This window comes from Balaenoptera ricei, chromosome 6, assembly GCF_028023285.1.
Source record: "Balaenoptera ricei isolate mBalRic1 chromosome 6, mBalRic1.hap2, whole genome shotgun sequence".
In the NCBI taxonomy this organism is placed as follows: domain Eukaryota; kingdom Metazoa; phylum Chordata; class Mammalia; order Artiodactyla; family Balaenopteridae; genus Balaenoptera; species Balaenoptera ricei.
Genome location: NC_082644.1, coordinates 59,897,196 through 59,924,026, shown reverse-complemented (window position 1 = coordinate 59,924,026; position 26,831 = coordinate 59,897,196). Strand labels below are relative to the sequence as shown.

At 35.0% G+C, this 26,831-nt stretch overlaps 1 protein-coding gene across 17 annotated transcripts in view; it reads right to left on the bottom strand.

Moving 5' to 3' along the window:
• MPDZ (multiple PDZ domain crumbs cell polarity complex component) overlaps positions 1 to 26,831 on the bottom strand; it is a 362,584-nt gene that overhangs the window by 113,650 nt on the left and 222,103 nt on the right. For all 17 annotated transcript variants that reach the window (XM_059924722.1, XM_059924725.1, XM_059924723.1 and 14 more), the window contains 4 exons: positions 25,446 to 25,519; positions 22,651 to 22,817; positions 1,633 to 1,842; positions 1,012 to 1,151 (listed from right to left, as the gene is read on the bottom strand). In XM_059924722.1, the coding sequence (XP_059780705.1) occupies positions 1,012 to 1,151; positions 1,633 to 1,842; positions 22,651 to 22,817; positions 25,446 to 25,461 (533 nt within the window). In that variant the 5' untranslated portion in view covers positions 25,462 to 25,519. The remainder of the gene's footprint in view (positions 1 to 1,011; positions 1,152 to 1,632; positions 1,843 to 22,650; positions 22,818 to 25,445; positions 25,520 to 26,831) is intronic.

The window sequence follows — 26,831 nt, the reverse complement described above, 5'->3', positions numbered from 1 at the left end:
AAGCTTTTTCCTGCAGCTGCACTTCTAAAAATATTTTTTCTATTTCTTTAATTTAGTATGTATATGAGATGGTGTTTACTATTGTGCCCAATCATTATGCTGTACACCTTAAACTCACATACTGCTGTATGTCAATTATGTCAAAATAAAAATGGAAGGGAAAATATATATGCTTTGGCTCCAGTTGACCTACCCCTAATCAACCCCTCCCAGTTAAAAGCGCCTTCTTTTCAGCTACCCACTCAACCTATACATTGTATTTTAGATGTTCCTATCCTCTACAAATGAAAGCAAAGATGTATATATTTACTTGTTGCTTTGAGTATATTAATAAAATATTGCTCAAATTATCATAGGCCATTTGTATACTTTTCTACAAAGTAATTTTAAAATCTAATCAAAAAGAGCCCATTTAATAGCAATGAGAGTACTGTCCTAGTCAAATTTTTCTTTCCTTACTAAAAAATGATTAAGTTACGACTATATTTAAAAGTAACTCTCCTTTCAAAGGACTTTCTTTTTATCGTAGCAATGTTAAGAATTTAATGATTTCTAAAAACTAGTTAATAACAGATTGTATTCAGTTTTTTGTCTGTTTTTGTTCATTTTTGTTCCTTGAAATTCTCCCAAGGTGAGCAGTACCTTCTGAATGCGGTATCAAAAACAGAAAAGAGGGCTTCCCTGGTGGCGCAGTGGTTAAGAATCTGCCTGCCAATGCAGGGGACACGGGTTCGAGCCTTGGTCTGGGAGGATCCCACATGCCGCGGAACAACTAAGCCCGTGCGCCACAACTACTGAGCCTGCGCGTCTGGAGCCTGTGCTCCGCAACGGGAGAGGCCGCGACAGTGAGAGGCCTGCGCACTGCGATGAAGAGTGGCCCTGGCTCACCGCAACTGGAGAAAGCCTTTGCACAGAAACGAAGACCCAACACAGCCAAAAATAAATTAATTAATTAATTAATTTAAAAAAAAAAAAAAAAAAAAAACAGAAAAGACACAGTGACAGTCTCACCTGTGGGCCACACTGCCCTCCTGGATCTCCTGCACAAATATCCCCAGTTCTCCCCGGTTTTCACTCCTCAGTCCCACAACACTGAACCCAAGGCCTCCACATGGAGGTTTGAGGAGCTCAAAAACTTCTATTTGGCGACCCTGTTCAGGAAAAAAAGCAAGAAATACAATTAAATGCAAATCACTGCACTTGCAATCATCTTATTAGTGGCATTAATCTGTTCTTTAAGAAAAAAAGAAATTAAAAATATTTTTTTCTAAGATAGACTTTATCACTCATCACCTAGAATGAGACATTTTATTTATCCTGAAGAATATTTCTGAAACATAACATATAATGCTCAGTTTAAAATATGATAATTAAAGAAAGGAATAGAAAAATCTCAGAACCACCTAAACCCACATAATTCTACATCTTTGTCATTCCAATTTTTTCAGATATTATGTCTTCATAAATAAGAATATAATATATACTTAAAATATACTTGATATATATTTAATGTATATATTTAACTAACATAATGTAAATATATATAAGTATTCTTCAAATTATCCAGGACCTGATTACATTCTTAAGATATCATACATTCTGTCGTTAACTATCAGGAAGAAATGCTCTTACCTGGGCCATATTTTTGATCAGTTGATCAAATTCATCACAAGCAGGTTTCCCATTGATGTGTGCAGTACCCAATCCTGTAAGAACTTCCAGATTCCCATTATTTGGGGATAATAAAAATGATTCATTTTGCAGAGTAGGAATTACAGCTGGGCTGAGATGTGGAATGTGGGCACATTCAACATTTGAAATTGTGGGAGTTGCAATGTTTACCTAAGAGTAATATGGAGACTATTAACAACTTTGTCATTCCATAAACTATTTCATAGGAATCATCCCAAGAGAGGTAATAATGAAGTACCTATGAAATTTCAAAATGTCCATACCCTTTTATTCTGCAACTCTATTTCAAGAAATTTATTTCAAGGAGAAAAATTAGAAAAATACACAAAGATGTAAATGCAAGGATGTTCAACACAGCACTATTTTTTAGGTGGAAAACGTTTTAAAAACTAATTAAGTGAAAAGAATCAGGTTCAACTTCAAGGTACTCATTAAAACACACACAAAAACACATCCATACATATGTTTTTAAGTGAAAAAGCCTAGTTATTGAATAATAACAGTAAGTATAGTACAATTCAATGTACACTCAAAAAATGTTTACATGTGTATTAAACATCTGGAAGAATATATACCAAACCACCAACAGAACACTAGTTGTCCCCAAGAGATGGGATTCCAGAAGGCCATTAACTTACCATATTGCTTGAATTTTTATAACAACCTATGCAGCAAAGAACTTGGTCTTTCCCAAAAAGAAGCCTGGCCTTTGTCCTTACCTCATAGGAAGTAACTTCTAAACCCTTGGAATTTCCCAGATGATAGAAGTGTCTCTGTTATTCACGGTGGGTCCCAAGGCCACATGATATCCTCTCAAATTCTTAAACTAAGTCATCTCACATGGGCAATCAATCATGCCTATGAAATGATGTCCCAATAAAAGCTCTGAACACCAGGCTCAGGTGAGCTTCCTGGGTTGGCAATACTCCATGTATACTGTCACACATCGAGTTTGGGAAGGGAACACTTCCTGAGGAAAATGGAAGCTTCACATCTGGAATCCTCTCAGACTCTGTGCTATGCGTCTCTTTCTTAGGTTAACTTTCGACCTGTATCCTTTCCCTATAATAGACCATAACCATGAGTCTTAACAGCTTTCAGTAGGTTCTATAGGTCCTTCTAATGAATTATTGAACCTGAGGGTGGTTTGGGGAACCTCCTGAATGTGCAGTTGGAATCAGAAGTGAGGATGGTATTGTGTGGACTCTTCCTTCCAACTTTGTATTTGGAGCTTAACTCCTTGCTGTTGGTGTCACAAGTCTAGGGAAGAGCTGCCAGTCTGGAGGACTATGCCCTCAAACCTCACAGTATGGTTAACTCCAGGTACAATGATATTAATAAACAACAACAAAATATTCTATAATTACTTGTATGTGCCTGTTATACAGAGCTAAATAATCTAATAATAATAAATAATAATATATTTATTAAATACTAATATATTTATAGAATATCTTATATAAAATCATATTGACATTAATATAGTAATATTAAATAATAATAAATGTAAATAATAAATATTACATTAAAGCTAAGCAATCATTAAAACAGTGCAAAGAGTCAATCCTAATTTTGTATTTCTATAGGGTGTCTGGAATGTAACTTTTAATTTACAATTAATCGTAAGAAAAGTTATATCAATGACACTTTTGGATCACTCTCTAAGCTCATCTCCCAGCACTCTGTCCTTCATTCACATAGCTCCAGCTATACTAACCACTTTACTGTTCCTCCAACTGCCAAGCTGCTCTCTCTAGCAGCCAAGTACGTCCTTCCCCCAAGTATCTACGTGCTTACATTTTTAGTTCGTCCAAGTGCACTCAACATCACCTCAGAGAAGGCCTCCCTGACAACCCTAAGACTGCATCCTACCATTACGCTCCATGAGCTGACCCTGCCCTGTTTTTCTTCATGGTGCTTATTATTGCCTGGCATGCACCCTGCTGTCATGGAGCTCCCATCCCAATCTGCAGAGACAGACTAGAATGCAGAATTCTCCAGTGGAGGAATTTGACTATTTTATTCTCTATTATATCCTCATCCTCTAGGAGAGTGTCTTGCACGGAGTTGGCATTCAATATACATCTGCAGAATAAATGTTTATCCATTCTTAAGGACCCACTCTGATCTAATCTGCCCAATGACCCTCCAAGAATCACTATTACCATTTTACAGATGACAAAATTACACAGTCACACACCTAGTAAGTAGATTATGACCTAGATTTTTTCATCATGGTGCTACTGTCATCTTCGTATTATACACATAGTAAACAATCATTTAGATATCATTTCTGGGAATGAGACATTAGTAAATGTCTTCCATTGACAGAAGCAATCAAAATATTTCACAATTTATGTCACCAGTCCATGCTTAAGTTTGCCACCTGTCCTGAAAAATAAAACAGGAAACTCAGTAACTTACCAAAGTTACCAATAATTCACCATTTTATTGGCTATCTACAACCACAGATGTAAAAGAGATCAATGTATTTGAGGAAGAGGCTTTTGGGAATCCTTTCAAATGCTTATTTTAAAATCTACAGCAGGCATGATCAATTATTATTTTTTCAAAAGTAAGCTTCTTATGTCAAACCTGATTTTTTTTTAAACCTGAGCATGGCAACTTCAATAAAATCTGCCAGCAGAAGATACACTGTTCAGGTTGAAGCAGATGGCATCATGAAATCTGTGACAGGCTGAGGATCCCACACACCAGGACCTAATGCCTATGGTATGTTTGCATAGGGAAAAAATATTTGGAGTTTTGCTACAGTGAGCCAGGATGAACAAATCACATTATAAGCACAAAGAGTCTGTCTGTGTGAAGTTAACTGGTGAAACAGAAGCTCTGACACTATGCAAGACAAGGTGTGAAGGCATTGCAAGAGTAAAGTTATATATGCATATAAAGCTGTATGATATTGAATATCAATTTTCTTCTACAAATCTGTTAAAGGTTAACCAATGACAATGACTCCTCCTATCTCCTCCCAGCCACTGAGGTCTACATAAATGTAAAAGCAAAGAGATCACATATGTAAAAACTAAAATTTAATTATACCATCATACAAAAGGCTTGTTTTTAAATTTGAAAATTTATACCCATAGGAAAAAGCACAAAGGCACCTTGTGATTCTGCCATAGCTTTATTAAAATGGCTTTCTGAACTATAATCTCTTCGAAGAACAAGAATGAATCTTCTTTGCCATGATAGGTCTGTTCATAACAGACATAGTATAAATGTTTAATAAAAAGAACTTGACTCCCATCTTGGCTTATAGAATATAAAATAAACAGAAGAAAACACAACTATCTGGTGATTTTTATATACAGGTAAACAATCTGTATAATTTATGGAAGTTGCTAGTAAATGAGCAAGAGTCACCAAATAATTTTCTGTTTTCTGTTTTGCTTCTGGCTATTTCAGTCTAAAAAGGTCTTTTATGTTCTTAGTAAATAAACATGCATTAATTTATGGATTCTAATTAGTGCTAACACTAAAACATAAATAAAAACTATGTAAGGTATTCAATTAAAAAGTTATCAAATTCTTTGTGAAAGGATAATATGAAACACCATCTCAGTATTTAGAAGGACAGGAGGAGCTCTATTAAAAGATGTAGTCAGAACCAGCAAAAGGTTCACTTACTCTAAAAGGTCAGATAAAGCAAAAATCATAACAAAGGACAAATATACAACTTAAGCACGTTATTTTAACTTAAAACACACGTACAGTTATTCACAAATATCTTGATATATGGGAGCTCCCACCCTCTTTCTTATATAAACCACATTCATATAATATGGACTTTTTTTTCAAATTTAGCCTCTTTACAAGGTGAAGCAAGAATCTGGACACTTGAGAAACAATTTCAGGATAGAAACCTTCTAGATTTTTATGATATTTTTCTTCAGTGTTTCAGTTTCCTCTACACAACCAACTCACCAACAACTGTTTTATCAATTCATCTGTGTAGTCTTTCAAATGAATTTAAATAAGTTTTCACAGAAAAATATCTTTTGTCATAAATTTTATACTACATAATAAAGCCACACAAATATAAAAATATTACAACTGGCGTAACTAGCTCTAAAATGACTTTTTAATAAATATACACTTACAGAAGCAAAGAGACAAGAAAATATCTGAGTAAACAAGTGTTTAGTGCTCCGGGCATCAGTCAATATGCACTACAGGAGAAAAGGACAGCATCTTTTTACGTAGCAAGCAACTTATCTGGACGTGTACTAAGAGAGCTGCCTCTTCTATAAGAGCATCCCAAGAAAACAAAAATTATCTTTAGTTCTATGTACAATTAAGCTCACCCTGTGGAAATAACTGTATCAGAATAACCCTTCCACTGAGATCATTGGAAAATTTGCATAAAAAGCTGTTTAAAAAAAAACTTTAAAAGATCAAAAGGAAACCATCACTTCTGCCATATTCTATTCATTAGAACTAAATCAGTAATCCCAGCCCATACTCAAGAAGGTATCACACAAGAGCACAAATACCAGAAAGTAGGGATTATTGGTGTCCAGCCTCCAGGCTGTCTATGATAGCACATCACAGTAAAGCAGCTGAAAGCCAAGACAGAGGGAAGATCTTAAAAGCCACCAGAGCAAAAAAAGACCTTATATTCGAAGAATAAAGCTGACATTTGACTTCTCAAGTGAATCACTGAAAGACAGAAGAGAACTTAAAAATTAAAAAAACTGACAACCTGACATTTTCAGAACAACCCCCCACATACATACTCAACACACAAAGTATTGTCTCAGTTTTGTACAAAAGAAATACCAAAATAAATTCTTACGCAAAAAGAAAATGATCCCTGATGGAATTTCCCTAATGCAGAAAAAACTGAAGAGCACAAAAAAGGGTTTAAAAATGTGAGTAAATCAACAGAAATTGCTTACAACACATAATCTAAAACTTCTGAAGTTTTAAATTCATGTCGAATTAAACTACATGAATAATTACACAAAATATAGGAGGAGGGTAAATGGGGTGGAAAGGTATTAAGCTCCTTGCATTTTCCATGAAGTAGTGAAAGTACTAATTAAAGTAGAATCATATAAGTTAAGGATATATATATATCTGACGAAGGACTCATACCTAGAATATATAAAGAAAATTCAAAACTCAGGAATTTAAAAAATCCAATTAAAAAACGAACAAAAGACACAAAGAGACATCTCACCAAAGAGGATACATGGATGGCAAATAAGAACATAAAGGTGTTCAGCATCTTATCCATTAGAGAAATGCAAATTAGAAGCACAGAAAGATATCATTATATACCTAACAGAATAACTAAACAACAGCACATGCTGGTGAGGATGTGGAGAAAACGAAACGCTCATACACTGCTGGTAGGAATGTAGAACAGTAGAGCCCCTCCGGAAAACAGTTTGGCTGTTTCTGAAAAAAAAACCCTCAGTGCATATTTGCCATATGACCCAGCAATTGCACTCCTGGGCACTTATTACAGAGAAATGAAAACATATGTCCACACAAAAACATATACATAATTGCTCATAGCAGCTTCACCTATAAGAGTAAAAAACTGGAAACAAACAAAATGTCCCCCAGTAAGTACATCCATACCCAGAGTAATACTCAACAATGAGAAGCAGCAAAATATTAAGATACACAGAAACTTGGAGGGATTATGCTGAGTGAAAAAAAAAACAATTTTAAACAGTCACATACATTATGATTATATTTTTATAAGAGTCTTGAGTTGATTAAATTATAGAGATGGAAAAGGGTGCCAGGGTTAGGGATGGTGTGGAGTACAGGGCTGGATATGAATATAAAGGGGTAGCAGAAGGGAGGTCTTTGTGGTGGTGAATAGATCAGTATTTAGATGGTGGTGGTAGTTACACAAATCTATACAAGTGGGAAAAAATGACACAAATTGAAAAAATTAACACACACTGTACCAGTATCAGTTTTGTGGTATGATATTTTACTGGAATTAAGATGTAACCATTGGAGGAAATTTGGTGAAGTATACATGGGACTATACATATACTATATTGAAAACTTCCTGTGAATCTATACTTAATTCAAAATAATTTTTTAAGTTAATTCAAATAGGTTAAGAATCCTGACTATAATCTTTAGGGTGACCAATAAAAGAATAATAAAATGAAGTATAAATAACATGCTAATAGAAGAAGAAGATAATATTAACAAGTTAATACAAAAAAGGCAAAAATGAATAAATAAGAAAATAAAAATGTCAAATTTAAATTTATCAATAATTACATTAAATATGAAGGGGTTAAATACTCAAAGTAAAAGACTAAAATTGTCAGATTGGAAAACACAGTAAAATCCAAAAGTATACTGTTAACCAAAGACATAGATTAATAATAAAAAAAGAGATACAGAAAAGATGAAAGTAGAAAGATGGAAAAAAGATACACAACACTTACATTAACCAAAAGAAGCCTAATACAGCTAAACTTATATCAGACAAGTAGATTTTAAGAAGCATCTCTGGAGATAAAAAGGGACAATTCATAGAGATAAACGGTCAATTCAACAGAAAGAAAAAACAATCTTAGTAATCTAAAAAGATAATCTCTAAACAGGTAGGGCAGGGACTTCCCTGGTGGTCCAGGGGTAAAGAATGCACCTGACAATGCAGGGGACGTGGGTTTGATACCTGCTCAGGGAACTAAGATCCCACATGATGCGGGGCAACTAAGCCTGCATGCCCCAACTAGAGAAGAGAAAAACCCACACACCACAGCTAGACAGAAGCCTGTGCGACACAACTAGAGGGAGGCCCGCACACCACAACGAAGAGCCCATGTGCCGCAACTAAGACCCAATGCAGCCAAACAAATAAATAAATAATAAATCTTTAAAAAAAGAAAAAAAAAAAAAAACCAGGTAGGGCAAAAGGACTCAGAATCCAAATAAGAAATAGGCAAATCCACAATCATAATCAGAGTTTATAACAAATCTCTCTCAGTAACTTGACAGAATGAAAAAAAATCAATAAGGATATAGAAGATCTGAACAACATTCTAAATAAAGTTGACCTAATTGACAAATATAGAACATTGCACTCAACAACTGCTGAATGCTGAATTCTTTCCAAATACAAAGGAAATATTTATCTAAATAGACTATAGGTAGTTCAAAAAGCCAGTGTCAACAAACCCCAAAGAATAGATGACCTCTGATTACAGTAAATTAAGCTCGGAATCAATAACAGAAAGGTAACAAGAAAGCTAAAATATGTTAGTCAATTAAGCAATACATTTCCAAATAAAGCATGGGTCAAAGCAATTATATTAAAAATTAAACATTTTGAATTAAATGATGATGAAGATACAACATACCAAAATTGTGGGATGCAGCGAAAGCCATGCTTAGAAAGAAATTCATAGACTTAAATGGATATATTAGAAAAAGATGAAAGATTAAAAATCAATGAGCTGAGCATCTGTATCAAAAAGCTAAAATAAAACAGTATACCAAACCCGAAAAAAGGAAGAAAATAACATAGGTTAGACCAGAATTGAGGAAAATTTTTTAAAAATACAATAAAGAAATTCAAGAAAGCCAAAAGTTGGACTTTTAGAAGAAAAAGGGTTAACAAAATAGATAAACCGCCAGGAATGTTTCAGAAATTGGACTTTATTATAAATTTTTAAAATTTTCTGGTCATCAAAAGATACAATTACGGGAGTCAAAAAGCAAAACACAAAGCAGAAAAAGACAGCTGTAATACATATGTCCAACAAAAACACTGTATTCAGAATATATAAAAAACCCTTGTCAGTCAGTGAGAAAAGGACTGACAAAACAATAGAAAAGTGGGCAAAAAACTTAAACAGAAACTCCACAAAGGAGGATATTCAAATAACCAACAAGCATATGAGAAGGTACTCAACATCATCAGTCATCAGGAAAATGCAAATTAAAACAATAATGTGATACTACAAGTACCGCTAGAGTGGCTAAAATTGGGGGGGGAGGGGGAAAGAAAATTAAAGTTAGTGGTACCAAGTATAAGCAATGATATGGACAACGAGAATTTTCATACATTATAGTGAGAGCACAGACCTACAACTGCTTTGGGAAACAGTTGGGCAGAATCTACAAATGCTGAATATATACCTTAAGACCCAGAAATCTCACTCGTAAGTAAATATCCAAGAGAAATGCACACTTGTGAACATCAAAAGACACGTTAGAACATTCATGGCAATTTTATTTATAATACAGCCAAAAACTGGGGAAAAACCACAAAACTATAGTCAACAAAAGAAAGGAAAAATATATTCTAGTACATTCATGCAACGAAAAATGAAAAGAACAACAGCTACATACAACAACAAAAAAGAATCTCACAGACACAAAGCGAAGACAAAGAAGCCAGGTACAAAACCATATATACTCAGATTGCATTATATAAAATTCAAATACTTATCTATGGGATGAAAGTCAAAATAGTGTATGATCTGACTTATATGTGGCATCTAAAAAAGCCAAACGCATAGAAACAAAGAGTAGATTGGTGGTTGCCAGGGGTTGGGAGAAATGGGGAGATGCTGGTTAAAGGATACAAACTTCCAGTTATAAGATGAAAAAATTCCAGGTATCTGACGTACAGCATGGTGACGATAGTTAACAATATTGTATTATATACTTGAAAGCTGCTAAGAGAATAGATTTTAAAAAGTCTTCACCTAACACACACATAAAGGGTTAATTACGTGAGGGGACAGATGTATTAACTAGCCTTACTGTGGTAAATACGGGTAGCAAATATTTCAAATATCACGTTGTACGTCTTAAACTTACACAATATTATATGTCAACTATAACTCAAATAGGCTGGAAAAAATAGTGATTCCTTTGGGGTATTTAGGACTGACTGAGGGGACACAGAGATTATTATGGAGTGCTGGTAACTTTCTATACCTTGATTTATGGGGAAGGTTATGTGTACATTCAATATGTAAAAAATCCTTGAGCCATATAATCTTCCCTTGATTGTATGTTTTTCTCAATATTTTTTAAAGTTTACAAAGTAAGTGATACAATCAGAGCAGAGAACCTGGGGTACTCCAATGAATGATATAAACATACACTTCTCTTAAAGAAAGAGGTAGTAGGAATAGTCTCTATGTATCAAGCTATATCTTCTCTGACAGAAACTGAATTTAAAGTTCAATTACCAAGCATTCACCTGAAGTGAAGGAAAATAAAGAAATGGATGTCTGAAGATGAAGCTTAGTCTATTACTGTGATAGATTACCCTCCACAGGCTTGATATGGATTCAACTGGCTAATTCCCATTGCCAGAATAAATCTTTTAACAAGTGCTCAAGTCAAGATTAATCCTCAGCAAATGTGTTTTGACCTCTGTAGCGCATCTAGATCTTTCTTCCTTAAAGATTATAAATTTTTAAAACTTGTATCATTTAATTGCACACCAAATTAGAAGAAAAAAATAATCATTATGCTGTCTTATACTTTTACACTAAAGTAGTTTGACCCACCCTGGTACAAGGCTGATATAATTGTAAGATTTTTTAAATTATAAATTGTTTTTCATCTTTTTTCAATAATAATGCCTATTCTTTAAAATTAATGTAATTCCAAATATACTCAACAAGATCAACATCTTAATATTTTGATCGTATACATGTGGTTTATGCACTTAAGCTTAATCCAATAGAAAACTTTTCAAATTCGTAGATTCACTTAACAAAAATTGCTACAAAATACTGAAATATTAACTTCTTAGGTTTTATCTATCCCTTCTGTGTTGTTAACTGAAAAGGAAGTTAACATTATTAGCTCTATTTTCATGGCTAACATCACTCTTTCCAGAAGTACTTGTATTATTGTCTACAAAAATGACTGCTTAGGATCAAACTGAATTTCCCAAAGCATTTCTGTATAGATTATCCAAACCTAATTTGTGGCCCTGTTATTTTGACTTATTCTGAATTCAGAGTACAGCAATGAGAATAAAACAACCCAAATGCTTATGTACATTTGATGAATACTGTATTTCTATCACTTAAAAGCTAAAATATGTATTATCTTGAATTAAGCAAGAAAAATGACCACTGCTTTTGCAACCCTAGTTTTGGTAGATTTTAAACAAATTTATAAACATATATTGCTACTTCACTTTCCCAACTTTTTGTTTGTTTGTTACTCCCTCAACATAATGAAACATAAGAAGCAAGGCACTCTCTGGGGAATCTGCCATAACAGGTGCGCCTCATAGAAATGCAGACTGTTTTTTTTGTTGTTTTTTTTTTTTTTTAATCTGCACCTTGTCTTTTCTTCTTGTAGAGCAAGAAAAGTGCTTATTTTCTTGTGAATTTACAAAAATGCTGTAAAACACTCTCTGGAACTGATCCCAAATATGAAATGCAAAGAGGGATAGGATGCTGAGAGTATTCAATGAAATACAGCACCTAAAATGGTAGCAATAACAGGAAAAAAAAATCTTATACATAATAGAGCTCCATTTCAAGTTTGGAACCAAGAGATGCCTCTTTTTCCATAAATCATTCAATGAAATACTGAGTAGAGCACAACTCTGATGCGTCATTGAACAGGCAAACCCCCTTGCACAGTAATTGATGGTGGCACTCTGATTTAATGATCCTTATTTTTAAAGCTAATTAAAGAAATTGAGTTGCATGTTCAAAGCATATTAGCTTAATGTGATCAGACTATTTTGGACATAAAGTAGCTCACAGTTCCTGAGCTAAACAAGATACAAAATGCAACAGCAAGTTATAAGGGCGGGGTGGGGGGGTTCAGATGAAACAAGCATAATTTTACATTTTCTATGCGACCTATCTTTAGTTCATTCAAATACTTATTCAGCACCTGAAATGTCCCAGACATTGGGCTCTAGGTGATGGGATGGTAATTAAAGAGGTGTCTGTGGTAGACTGTGAAAAAAAGGTAACAAATTATTTTCAGCTCCTCTCAGCAAGAACAAGTCTATTTCCCCACCTGTGAATCAAATAAAAACGTTCTTGATGAAGTAGTAAAAATTATTAATTTTATTCGATATTGACTCTTGCATGCACATCCTTTTAATACTTTGTTAAAAATGGTAAGTAAGTATAAAGTACTTCTGCTACACAAAAAAATACAATTGTCAGAAGAGAAGCACTATTGTTTGAGTTGCAAACTCAACTATGCTATTTTTTTCATGGGCACCATATTACTTGAAAAAAATGACTTAAAACCAAAAATGATTATACAGACTTGGGTATATGGCAGACAATTTCTCAAAAATAAACAAAGTATGCCTGTCACTTCAAGGAAAACAACTGACAGTAATTGTTGCCAGTAGTAAAATTTGAGCTTTCAAGTAAAAATGAGAATTTTGAAAAATTTGCATCTGCCATCCTGAGCTTGACACTTTTCCATAATTTAAAGACTCCATTGATAAGATCAGAATCAATATTAGCAAGTGTCACTTTCTGATACTATATAGTGAAATGCGAAATGTAATTTTTCTATTTTTCAAATTTTCCAGATGACCAACATAAAATTATGCATGGATAATAAAAGTAAAAATTCAAAGCATAAGACAGATTTTACTGTAATAGAGCACAAAATGTTCACTGTTTTGGTTTCAGATTCCACGTTGTAACTAACCTTTAAGAAACTACCAAGAGTTTTGGTGTCCTATGGAACGAGGATATCCACAACCATCTGAAAAGCCTACATATACCCCTCCCCTTTTCCAGCTACGTACTGATACTTGCATGAGGCCAGATTTTCTCATATACTTCAACTAAAACAACAAATTCAAACAGATCAAAGGCAGAAGCAGACATGAGAATCTACTGTCTTCTCCTGAGCCACGTTAAACAGATGTGCAAAAATATAAAACAATGCCACTCTTCTCACTAATTTTTAAAGGTAATCGGTTTATTACTGTTTTTAATGTAATAAGTAAATATTTACAATAGTTCTCAATTTTAATTTCTAACCTGATAAATACTGGTGGAGAAAACCACAAAAACAAAAGCTCTTTGAGGTGCTTAGTAATTTTTAAGAATGTAATGGGGTCATGAGGCCAAACTGAGAGTTGCTGCCTTAGAACATAAAATCTCAATAGGAGGAGGAAGCAATAAGCAGAGAACTGCTATTTATTGAGTGCTTGGTAAGCACTGGGCTTACGCCTTAGAGTTTTAAAATCCATGTTATTTAGTTCCCATTTTACAACTAAAGGAGAAAAAAAAAAGGGGCTCATTCAAGATAAATATGTATTTTTTCGTTTTAAGAAATCAACTCTGGCTTAAGATCATTTACTTATAACATCAGCGCCAGAATACAAATCTGGACTGTGCCTGTCTCCAAACAAAACAACACTACAATACTGCCAGCACCTGAGATCAGATAATCAAAACGAAGGCCTCTAGATCACCAGGAAATCCTTAAATTATGTTCATTATACTGTTTAGGACAGTGAAACAGAAGACAACAGAGCTCTGTGATTAAGACCTGGGCTCTGGAGTCAGCCTGCCTGCATTCAAATACTAACTCCCCCACTTAACCTCTCTGTGCCTCCGTTTCCCCAGCTGCAATATGAGGAAAATACTATCCTGTGCTTTACAGTATTGTTATAATGATGAAACAGGTAACTCTACGTGGAATAGCTCCTGGCACACAGCAGGAATTCCATACATGTTAACTGCTATGATGATGATGAATGATGAGTGACACATCTTTTTCAATATGGTTCCTACGAGAAAAATGAGGTGTCTTCAAAGTTACTTCAGTTATTTGGCTAGTTTATTTATGTTAAAAACTTGTTCTCTAGCAAGGAAAGTTAAGTTATTAATGCACAAAAGTTCTAAATATTCAACAACATTCACATACTCATTAATTAAGCAATCATTTATTGAGTTTGAGCAAAGTGTCGTGTTAGGGACAAGGTATTCAAAGATGAACATGGCATGGATTTTATCCCAACAGTAGTAAATGGACTCCAAACAAACCTCCAAACAAATGAATTCCACAACTCCTGTTTACGCTTGTTAAGAACAAATGGCGATTGGCGCACAGCATATACACCACTAGTCTAGGCATGTGTGTTGATGTGTATTTGCAGAATGTCTTTCCTTTATTTAAATATCAACACTTCTGTGCTTTCTTAACAAAATTTTCAAGGGAAAAAAATTTACAGAATGTAACTTGACCAAAATAATATTCTTATCAAAGTACGCTGAAATTTTCTACATCAAAGGGGCAAAGGTATCAAAATTAAGTAACTTTATCTTTTTCAAATGCCACCACAAATTTTAGAAATTGAAAATCTAGATAAATGACATGCTAGAATGTTTGCAGTGTTTTTTCTATGTCCCACATTTCCAGAAGATAAAACTGATTCACTGTTCACAGTCTGCTTAGAGAAAAATAAAAATAAAACCTTCTAGACAAGTATAAATATATGGAAATGGGCATATGAAGACTGATGTTACTTTGCCATGCTGTCTCTCCATTCCACTATTACCTTTACCCAGTTCATTTACTTTAAAACCTAGCATAATTATAAACAAAAGCAGAATGAAACTTCTGATTCATATTAAAAAGGCCCTCTGATTAAAATCTGGGGGGAGAATTTGAGGGAAATGGTAAATCTTAATGAATTTGAATTTACAAAAGATTTAGTTTAAATTTCTCTTTAGAAATGCTATTAACTGTTTTTTCAACTTATTTGCTCCTTTAAATTACAGAACTAAGGATTTAGAAACAGTGTAAATTAGAAGTTAAAAAAAAGTATTGGCTTCAGGGTCAGACAGACCTGGATTCTTCCCCTAAATCTACCAATGAATAATTGTGTGGTCCAGATTAAGTTATATAACCTCTCTAAACCCCAATTTCCTCACTGGACAAAATGGGGATAAAACCCATCTCAAAAAGCTAATGGACTGGTTAAATGAGACAAAGTCCATAGCACACAATGGCTTCCTAAAAGTAATTGTTCTTGTTGTTGCTGTTGCTATATTTCAAATGCAAATCAACCTCTATTGTTCTAAATTCTTGGGTTATAAAACTGATTTACATTATACCCAGTAAATTTCACATTTTTTCCCTCTTCTCCAAAGACCATTTAACTTTGTCACAAAAACACCATACAATTAGCACCATTTGCTGTTTTAGACACACATGCATACCCAATAGCAAGATGGTGTTGCATTTTAATCCAGCACTGTATAAAAAGCATGAACACTGCCTTCTTGCCCAGGATAAAACAAGAATTTTAGTCCCTTCAAAGGCTCTATATTTACAAACTTTTAGTTAAAGGAACAAACATTTAAAAGCTGTTATTGTACCAAAAATAAAGTATTTGAAATTCCTACAGTAAATAAACTTTATGGTAAATGTAAAAACATGAGATTCAACTCCTCTCGTAACTTCTCCTAGATAACGTACATTGAAGTCTCAAGAAACAGACACTTTCCTGTTACGCGGCTGCAATGCTCTCTCATAAAAGCAAAACCATTTCAGGGGTAAGAAAAATAGTTTTTTCACATTCACAGGCAACATCAACTGGGAAGAATTCCAATCGATTTCTCGATACTTCCTGTTAATGGGGTTGAGGCGTATCTTCTTTCTCTCCGTTCCCCTTCCCCCATACCCAGTCATAATTTAACCCAGGCATTCTTGGGAGAGAGTAGCCATTTCCCCTTTTCTGACAGCAAGCCTACAGGTGAACTATCTTCATTTCAGTCTCAAATTAGAAACCATCGACAGAAGGGTTATGTTTTCATCTTTTACATAAGTAATAAAATGAAGCTGAGGAAATACAGGCATCTCTGCTCTTTGAGACATGAATTACACAAAACAGCATCTTTCTGATGACCAAAGTCAAAACAGAGCAACCAATACTCAGTTATCAAAATTCTCAACTTTCCAACAATCTAAAAAACATAAATGTAAGAAAGTGTCAGAGGTGCGGATGTTACTGCTTAAAAGCAGCATACCTCAACACTTTGGCCATGAACTTGATTTATCAGTCCTACAAATACAGAAGAGTGGTCTTTGGGCAGGCCTCAGGATAGTGGTGTTGCATCCAATACCCTCTGCTTACGTCAGATATTTGAAAGTAACCCTCTGAAGTACACACTGACTACCTGTTTCTTTAGGTTCTATAAAGTGCGCTCCTGTTTTAAGACAGTATGAGAAAAAAAATACATGGGGTACATTACTTCATGTACTCTTTTGCAGAAAAGCTGTCGCTAAATTAGTGTGTTTTCTTAGTGTATTTCATTCTTAGCAAGATGAAAGAAATAGTCCTTTGAAGTACAAGTCATGTATTTTACAATTATAATTGAGGGTCTTATCCATCAAAAATGTCATTAAAACCTTTACCTTTGTTTTATGTTGTGTGTTTTTACTACAACCTTTAAAATGTGGAGAAATAAAAACACATAAATAAAATGATTGTTAAAAGACTGTATTTAATAGTGTGGTTAAAAGATAAAGTTGATACAACTTCAACTTGACACAATAAAATTAGATATAGAATGTTGAATGCAAAAGAGCAATGATGATAAAAACCAACCAAACAAAAAAAACCTCAAAAAACAACAAAAATATCTTACCTTAATAAATCCTTTATAATCTGGCTCCAAAGTTTCCTCTCTTGCCAATAGCCTCACGTATTCTATTGCTCTGATAATACAGGTATGTACGTGACTCTGTACCAGGGTTTCTCAACCTCAGCACTGAACGAACACACCCTACACCCCACACTTCTTTGTTTTGAGGGGCTGGCTATCCTTTACACTGGGGATGTTTAGCAGCATCCCTGGACTCTACCCATTACACGCCAGTAGCAATGGCCCCCACAACCCACATGTTGCGACAATCAAAAGTGTCTCCGGATATTGTCCAATGTCCCCTGGAGAGGGAGAATGTAAAATCCCCCCCATTTGAGAACTGCTCTATACTCTTGTAAACACTGTTCCCACTACCTGAAATAACTTCCTCCGTCTCTGCAGAAAACTGCTACTCATTTTTCAAGACCTATTTTACATGTTACTTCCAGTGTGAAGTTTTCCTCTAATCAAAGTTAGTAATTTCTTCCTCTTTCTTCCTCTTATACCACTCACATTCTTGTTTTTCTATTTAATTACATAAGACTATACATGTTCTACCTTTCCATCTAGATGGAGAGAACCTCCACCTTACTTATTCATTGTGTTTTTGATTATTTTAGGTGTTCAACAAGGTTTATTAATAAATGATTATGAGCTTTCTATAAAATAACCATGAGCTCCCATAATGTTCCCATTGCCGAGGGGAAATCTGGTTCATAGAATGATGTCTCACGTTGAGCAATATATAATTATCTGGTTCTTTTTTGCCTTTGTCCTGGGAAATGGGAATTAAATTCTATACTAAATTTTAGCAACCCAAGATTCTTGGTATATCTAGTTCTCTAATATTTTTATTTGATCTTTATTTAGATTTACCTTTGAATCATTAGTCAGGATGCTTTGCCCTCAGGAGTTGTTCCAAATTCTTTTTGGAATGTGAACAGATAAAACTTAGGAACACAGAAATATAAAACCACAATTTTATACCATGAAGACCGCATCTTCCAAGAATAAAAATGAAAAAGATGGACTGAATTACTCTGATCTACATTGAACAGTAATTTCCAACACCGATTCTACGTTAAATCAGCATCTCTCCAATTATTTCAAGAGATGTCATAAAATTTCCAAAGAAAAACTTGGAAAAACCTGGTTTAATTTTGTGTGTAAATACGTTATGCATCTAGATGATATATATGTAAGCCAACACTTTCCTGGGAGAAAGGTTAATGAACCAGGAACCTGGAAATATCAAACAAGAACAACAAAAAAATAACAAGTGTCATACTCCAAAAAGGCTGGAAATCACTGACAAGGAGAAACCTCCAGAATATTCTGTGCCCCAAGGCTAGTCTTCCATATCAGCAGCTTTTGTAGCCTGCATATCCACATCATTTCTTCAATGTTGGACTTGGTCTCTGTAGCCACAATTATTTTTTTAAATCTTAGCAATGACAATTTTTAAATATTAGTCCTAACTTTCTAATGAAATTAATCATTTTAATTCATAGTTCTCCTACAAAAAACACAGGGTAAAAACACATTTAACTTAGTGCCCATAGTTAATTCAGAAAGCAAGGCAATTAATTAATCAGGAAAGCAGCATCCACCTATATTGGAATAGAGAAACGTCACGGAATAAATATTCCAATCCAATATCCTCGTGGCTGACAAGTTTCTATTATTAAACTGCTAACATGTTTATTTCCTCCACAATAGCTGGATTTTTGTCATGAATATGCATTAAGCCCTGCAGTTATTAGCCCTGATGACTAGGTGACAGTGAGGACACTACTTGAGAATTTGCATTTGACAGATCATTGACACAAAGTCACAGTTCCCTTTTTTTTTTTCCCTCTTCACTTAAACAGGAATCATGCAATAGGAAATGAACTGGAGCTATTAGAGATTATTCAGGTTTAATAGCACACATCCTTTTAGCTGGCGTTAGAACAATACACAATGTGGCAGAGTTAAACAGAGGCATCAATTATACTCTCAGACCTGTTAATATTTTTGACAATATTTAAATAGCACATCCCTTCAGGGCATGGCTTTTCTGCCCTCTCAGTTACACACCTGTCAAGTGTTTAATTTGCCAAAGGGAAACAGTTTGATTTCTAAGGGCAGTCTTAATACGGAAGAAGCAAATTGGAAAAATTAAACATTATTGAATAGAAGTAATGGGAAGGATCTGAAGGGAAAAAAATAGAAGGCTTAATTCAACATGGCACGTCGGCATCTGTCATTAATACAACAATATGATCATGTTCCCAATATGGTGCATATACCTTGGGCTTTCCAATTATTCCCTCCCTTTGCTTTTTAAAAGACAGAATGATGGCAGAGGAAAATCAAAGGGGTCAACATTTCCAGTAATAATAAAAAAGATGGAAACAGTTAACTTGCTCCTATTGTGCATATAAAATTATACATTTGAAAACATAATTTAGGTATAAGATAATAAATAAAAGCTAGACATGCATCAGATTTGTGTAGCTACTGGATTAAAAACACAAAACAAATGTCACTCCTTAGATGCATTACTTAAATATTAAATTATAAATATCAATAAATTAGCAGTTGGTAAACTATATAGAAAATTTAAATCTAACATGATAACGTCTAGAATATTTAATGTTTAAACTTTAAAACAGAAAATATTATTTTAAGTTTTTGAAAATTTTCTCTAGTCACGCAAGGAAAAAAAATTGGTTAAGTTAACAAATGAAACTGAATTGGTAAAGAACGGAGAGTAAAGTGAAGAGTCACAAAAAATGTGGGAAATTATCAATAGTTTCAACCGACATAAAGTCATGGCATCTAGGGCATTTTTACCCTTGGGGGCAGGGGGAGATGTGAGATAAGCTGCAGGGTCAAATAAGGGAAAGGGCTGTGCCTTGGCAGCCAAGGAGCGTGAGTTGTAGCTCTGGCTCTACTCTTCTAAACCACTCTGCTGTAATAAGCAGGGGGAAGAACACATGGTTTCCTTGGTCCCTTTCAGTATTTGAAGGGGTGACCAATGAGCCAAAAAGTCCAAAGTCATGTAAGACACGCCTACAGAATTCACAAACATCACAGCTTACGTAGCCTTGAAATACAGTTGACCCTTGAACAACACAGAGGGTAGGGGCACGGCACCACCCCACACACAGTCGAAAATCCACGTATAACTCTGAATCCCCCAAAACTTAACTACTAGGAGCATACTGTTAACCGGAAGTCTTACCCATAACATAAACAGTCACTTAACACATATTTTGTATGTTCTATGTATTATATACTGCATTCTTACAATAAAGTAAACTAGAGAAAAGAAAATGCTATTAAGAAACGTCATAAGGAAAAGAAAGTACATCTATGTGCAGTTCTAACCCATGGTGTTCAAGGGTCAACTGTATACTAGCTTCTAACATTTAATACAATGAGATGACACTGTCCATAGTCCTAGACTATGAGGCTCAATAATATCATGCTCAATAATTTCCAAAGAAATTTCAGCTGAATCACGTGGGACCCAAACAGTTTTAGAGCCCATATTCTACTTCCATTTAGAAATGACAAAACAAGCTCAACAACAAGTAGGCCCATTTCTCTCCTCCTTTCAGCAGACATGGTAAGTATGAAAGCTATTCCCCTTACACAAGGCTGGCTAGCAGGGAAATTTCAACAGTTGCCTCACTGGACTAATGGTATTCCCTAACACACTTACTAGTACTTTTTCTTTCAACTTTTCATCTCATTCTAATCATATTTTCACATAATACACTAAGGGGAGACATCGTCACACTCTCTAGAGACCAGATAATTTTCCACACCATAATTACACTAATATTCATGATATTGGTTTCTCCAAAAGTGTGCCAATCCATTCTGAAAATGAGTACCTACAACCAATCTTTTCAATAATTTACAAAGGAAACAAACACAACTACATACAATGAAACTATCTCTGTTTCTTAATTCATGGCCATAACTTTTAAAATCATTAGGTAGAAATTCACTTGAGAAAAATATTTTTAGAGATTCTTCTTGATCTACTTACTTAATTTTGGGGGGCTACTAAAATATCTAGATTAAGAAGTTATATGACATTAAACAAATTCCTTCTCTATTGCTACTATTTGTTCTTTTTGCATTTGGCATATTTTGGGTTTTTTTGTTAATTGGAGCTGTTCTTTCACTGAATTATGAAACTAGTCTACAGGTTTCATTTTAAACTTTTAAGGCAGAATATTTGCTAGCAAGTCACCCATAAACATCAGATTAATGCTAAAAACATCAGAATGAGAATTAACTTGGACTAAAGACATAATTAGACTGACTTCAAACCTTGTGAGGATAGCAACCATTTAAAAAATATTTTTTAAAAACCTGAGAAATGGTGATTAAGTAAGTTCAAAGACCATCTGACTCCAGTTTTCATTCTGTCATTGTGATATGTTTCAATTTTAATATAAATGCTAGGACTTTTTAATGTTCATAATTTTTACAGAAATAAAACACTGTGTTAACATTTAGAAGTCCTAATGTTTATCACCATCTGATGCTGTCACGGGAGCAATTGCTACTTACACTTTTCAGAAGTGAGAATTGCAGTTCCTCTAACTGATGACAATGTAATTACTCCTTTTACTGTCAAAATAGAGGTGATTTCCCTTCCTCACATACATGATTACACATGCAAATCCAGGCTCATCTGAAATCATGTAAGTTTACTGAATGTCTGAATCTGAATGAGCAAAATCACATGAACCATGAGTCCTAGTGATGATGGAAACCAAGCTACAGTCATCCACCCTAAACATATTTTCATCATCCCCTTCTCCTGTAGGAACTCATTCTTCCGTATCCACACAGCCTTCAACACAATGTCATGTCATCTACAATACACTGCAACAACCATCACAAAAATAACTGTGGGTGGGGGGAAGCCACAGTTAATCTGAATGTCTCATTTGGAGGTTTAAATCAGGAGTCCTCAATCCCCAGGCCACGGACTGGTACCGGCCCACGGCCCGTTAGGAACCGGGCCGCACGGCAGGAGGTGAGCGGCGGGTGAGCGAGCGAAGCTTCATCTGCCGCTCCCCATCGCTCCCCACGCTCGCATTACTGCCTGAACTGTCCCCCCACCAACCCCCGCGTCCGTGGAAAAATTATCTTCCACGAAACCGGTCCCTGGTGCCAAAAAGGTTGGGGGCCGCTGGCTTAAATGACTTCATTAACTATTCATTAACACACACAAAAATCAGCCTTTCAGAAAAACACGAGACTTTCACAAGCTCTACGCAACACCACAAAGGCCTCCTGTGAGTGCACCATGTCTTACCTGGTCTTTCAGCTGCTGTACAGAAGTCTGAAGGTTCAGAATCTGGCTGAAGAGTGGGCTCTGCAACACTGACTTGAGAAGGTTCAGTTTGTCTTCATTTGCTACATCCCCGCGCTCCCGCAGCTTGGCCTGCAAGCGCTCTGCCGCCTGCAGGGCCCGATTTTTGTCTAAACCAAAGAGCAGCATTAGACAGTAACAGGATTCGAAAGACAGGCATCAAACCATGCTTATAGAAATCCTAAAGCTATTCCTTTCCAGAGCTCAAAATAGACTCAGAAAAAAAAGAAGGGTCTAAAACATGTCACTATGAATATATTCTTCAAACCTTGAAATCTCTAGTAAGAAAGTTTGACAGCAGGGAACTGGTTATAGTGTACGCTACATGCAACTAATTGTAAAGTACAGAAACTAATTCAGATGAAGCATATTTGAGTTCCAATACCAGCTATTTCATCTCTAATGAAAACCACTCTGTCATCTTGTAAATGCTGACATTTCCACTCTTTAAAAAAACTTATATGTAAGAAAAATTAGAAGTATAACTAATAAGTGGAGGTGAATAATGTTACTGATGAGTTATAACGTCCAAAATATGACAATTTCATATATTAAGGGGCAAAGCATTGTATATTTGTGAATTTACTTGAAAATACATCACAATAATGCATATCCCTTCAAAAACACAATTTTTTAGTATTTTAAATGTCTTACCCCCAAAGTAAGATATTTATTTGCCAAAGTAAATATCTTGAATTAGCATATCCTTAATAATCCTAGCATCTTGCAAGCATGCTTCTACCAGATAGTTTCTACCACATATAATAGTTAAAAATATCTCCCCAAACCCTACTCTCGCTCTCTTTCTCTCCCTTACTTGTAAGTGAAGCCACATTAGTTTTTAAAAAAATGGAGACTGCTCAGATATATGTCCTAACAGATTCATGATGGTAACAAGTGTCTCTATTAAAATATATTTGCCATATCATAGTAATCGAAAAGAGTGAGAATTATCACCAGAGTCATTTTCGATAGCACCAAATGTAGAATTATGCACGAATGGGGAAATTAAAACATGAATCAATGTCGACCAGGAGTTCACAAACACAAATTTAAAGAAACAATATTTACTCATTTAGTAAGTCCCCTACACATTAACCTTCAAGTTGCGAACTTTCAAAGATGCGAACGTGCATCTGGTTCCAGCAAGGAACCAGAACCTGTGCCATCGACGTCAGGCGTGAGTGAAATTGCAGCTTGCCCTCCATCTCCTATTGGTGATGATCCTTCAGCTCTACCATCTCCCACCTCCTCTCCCTCCTCCAGTCAGTGACTCTTCTTGCCTGTTCACTCGATGCCAGCCCTTGTATGCCAGCTGTTGTACTGTACTACTGTACTTTTCAAGGTACTATAATGTAAGATTAAAAATGTTTTATTTTCTGTGTTTGCTTGTTTTTTACGTATTATATGTGTGAAACGTATTATAAACCTATTACAGTACAGTACTATATAGCCGATTGTGTTAGTTGGGTACCTAGGCTAACTTTGTTGGACTTACAAACCAATTGGATTTACGAACCTGCTCTCATAACGGAACTCGTCCATATGTAGGGGACTTAACTGTATGAAGAATTTAAAAGCAAATAATAGTAAAGATATGCATGAGAATTTTATTCTGGGTCATATTTCCCATGGTTATCTCAGAATACAAATCTAGTATTAATTCCCATGTCAATTCTTGAAAAGTATACAACTCAGTAATAACTTACAGAATGAAGATTATAAGGTAATGATTTATATAATTCTGTATTTCCCCTTTGCTGTCCACTTTCTTACGAGGAACTTTCCTATGTGGACTGGTAGTCTTTATGATTTGTGACTTTAGTATAAAATAGGTGATGCAGGAAATGTACATCCATGCATTCTTACTACGGGCATAGCACCAGGAACAAGAGTCAAAGTAATGATCCCCATGATCACAAAAACAGCTCCTTCTCCTTTCCTGCCACCCACTCTCCCCACCCTTCCCTCAAAACCTGCAGGTGTCAGACCACCAGCCGTGATCATCAAGGCACCAAAGTGAAATCCAGATACCTTCCAATAATCATACCCAAAGAGCTCCCTGGAAAAGGTGAGGACTGCAGTGCCAGAGGAGGGACGATGAGGGACTGGGTGTACCATACCTGATACACCTGAAACTAGTTCTATAAACTAGCGTCTCTAAAACTAAAGAGCAGTGTGAAAAAAAGATTAACACATGAGTCTAGAGAATTTGGATATTTCAACCTAAATTATCTCATGTACAAATTAAATTGCCTTAAATTGTCACTTGAGTTTGTCAACCTAAGTGTTTGTTACTGTTTTTTTTTACCAACTTAAAAGCAAAGCTCAGTAGTATTTCACCTGCCAAGAATAAATTAAAAATAAGACACGGGCAATGATCTTCCAGTATTAAAAAAATTGTTAAAACTTTTGGTGCTATCCAGAAACAAACATTAACCAGAACTGGTTTCATAAATCAGAATTGGGTTTACATTAAGTTTTATTAAAACCCATAATTGGTAGAACATTTCATATGCTCTCAACTTTTGCTTATAAATGATGTTTTTGATAACACTTCATATGAAATCATCCAAATATAGAAACACATTACCCTAGTACAATGCTAGTGGAAAAAAAAAATTTTAACTAAGTTACTATAGACAGAATCCAGATATGTAGAACACACCATATTTCAAAGATCCCAATGCAAGGAGTTTCAATTACTATCAAAATGGTCAGGAAGAAATAGGTCTTACCTATAGTTTCTAACATTTTTCCCAAGTTCAGTGTCCTTCTCTACAATGATTATGAACAGCAACTACAAGGAACTCTAAGGAGAAAAGAAAATGGAATGGTTATGTTTTACAACTTTAAAATTATATTCTAAAACCAAATACTCTAAAAAGCACTTGATACTACTATGATTCCTTCGACCATTAAAATCTTGTTGAGGTAACTTAAGATAGTTTTCTTTATAGGCAAAAAAAGTAATCATTTTAGGATTTATTCAAAATTATATTTGCAGATAATAGTTGTATAATAAGGTAAAAGGCATAAAATCTGTTTTAAATAAGATAAGTATCCAAAATATTTCCTTAAGAGCTTCTCAACACAGACCACTATAACCCTGGATTCACTTACAGATCCTTACCCACAGAGGAAGGCATTTACTTGGCTCCACATGAGAAATTTCATAGGCAAAAAATAAATAAAATGTAAAAAATAGAATATATGATCCTGCCTTTGAATGCTCAGTCTTAACTGGGAAGATGATTCAGACACACCAATTAAGAAATGAATTGTGACACTCGGGCGGTAAGTGAATCAATGCAAGATAACACATTAAATCACAGACGAAAAACTGAATAAAAGAGAGCACAACGTTGAAAAGATTTTTAGAGTTTTCAAAATACCCTCCTGTCAATAATCTCTCTTATTCCCACTCAAAAAAATCTTCTCAACTCCTTCAACCCACACAGATTTCATCTTTCTCTGATAATACTCATCTAGGCTATTTAAAGTACCAGATACAGATCTCCGCTGACAATATCCACACCACTAACCCATCTTTAACCTTTGCTGTCCAGCAGTTTTGCCCAACTGATTCCAAGTTACATCTATCCTTTACCTTGCGGAAAACCCTGAGTCATTAGGAAGTCAGTGGGTCCTTTCTTCAATGCAGAAAAGGAATCCACAACCAGACATCCTCACTTTTCATCTGGAAGATGAGACAGTGGATTTCTCTGAGAAGGGACAAGTTGCCCCCTGTAATCTCTTTAAGAGAGAATGCATTTGGGAAAAAAGGAAGAATGTGACGTACACAAGCAGATGCACAGACCATCAATGCCTGCAGTCAGCTCTGTGTAATCACTGAGAACATTACTTATTGACTTTCCTTAACCCAGTTTAGAATATAACGATTTAAAATAACTCCATTTCAAATAGTCAAACAGCTCAACTAGTGGCACTTGTTTTAGAAAGTGCCCTGGTGTCAAGAAAAGAGGGCACTAACCTGGATTGAAACCTCAAGAGTGGTGCGGCCTTGAGCAAGGGGCCTATCATCTGAACCTTAGTTTCCCAGAAAACACACTTACTCTTTGGGTATGTAATGATAAATGAGATTAAAAATATATATATACCAA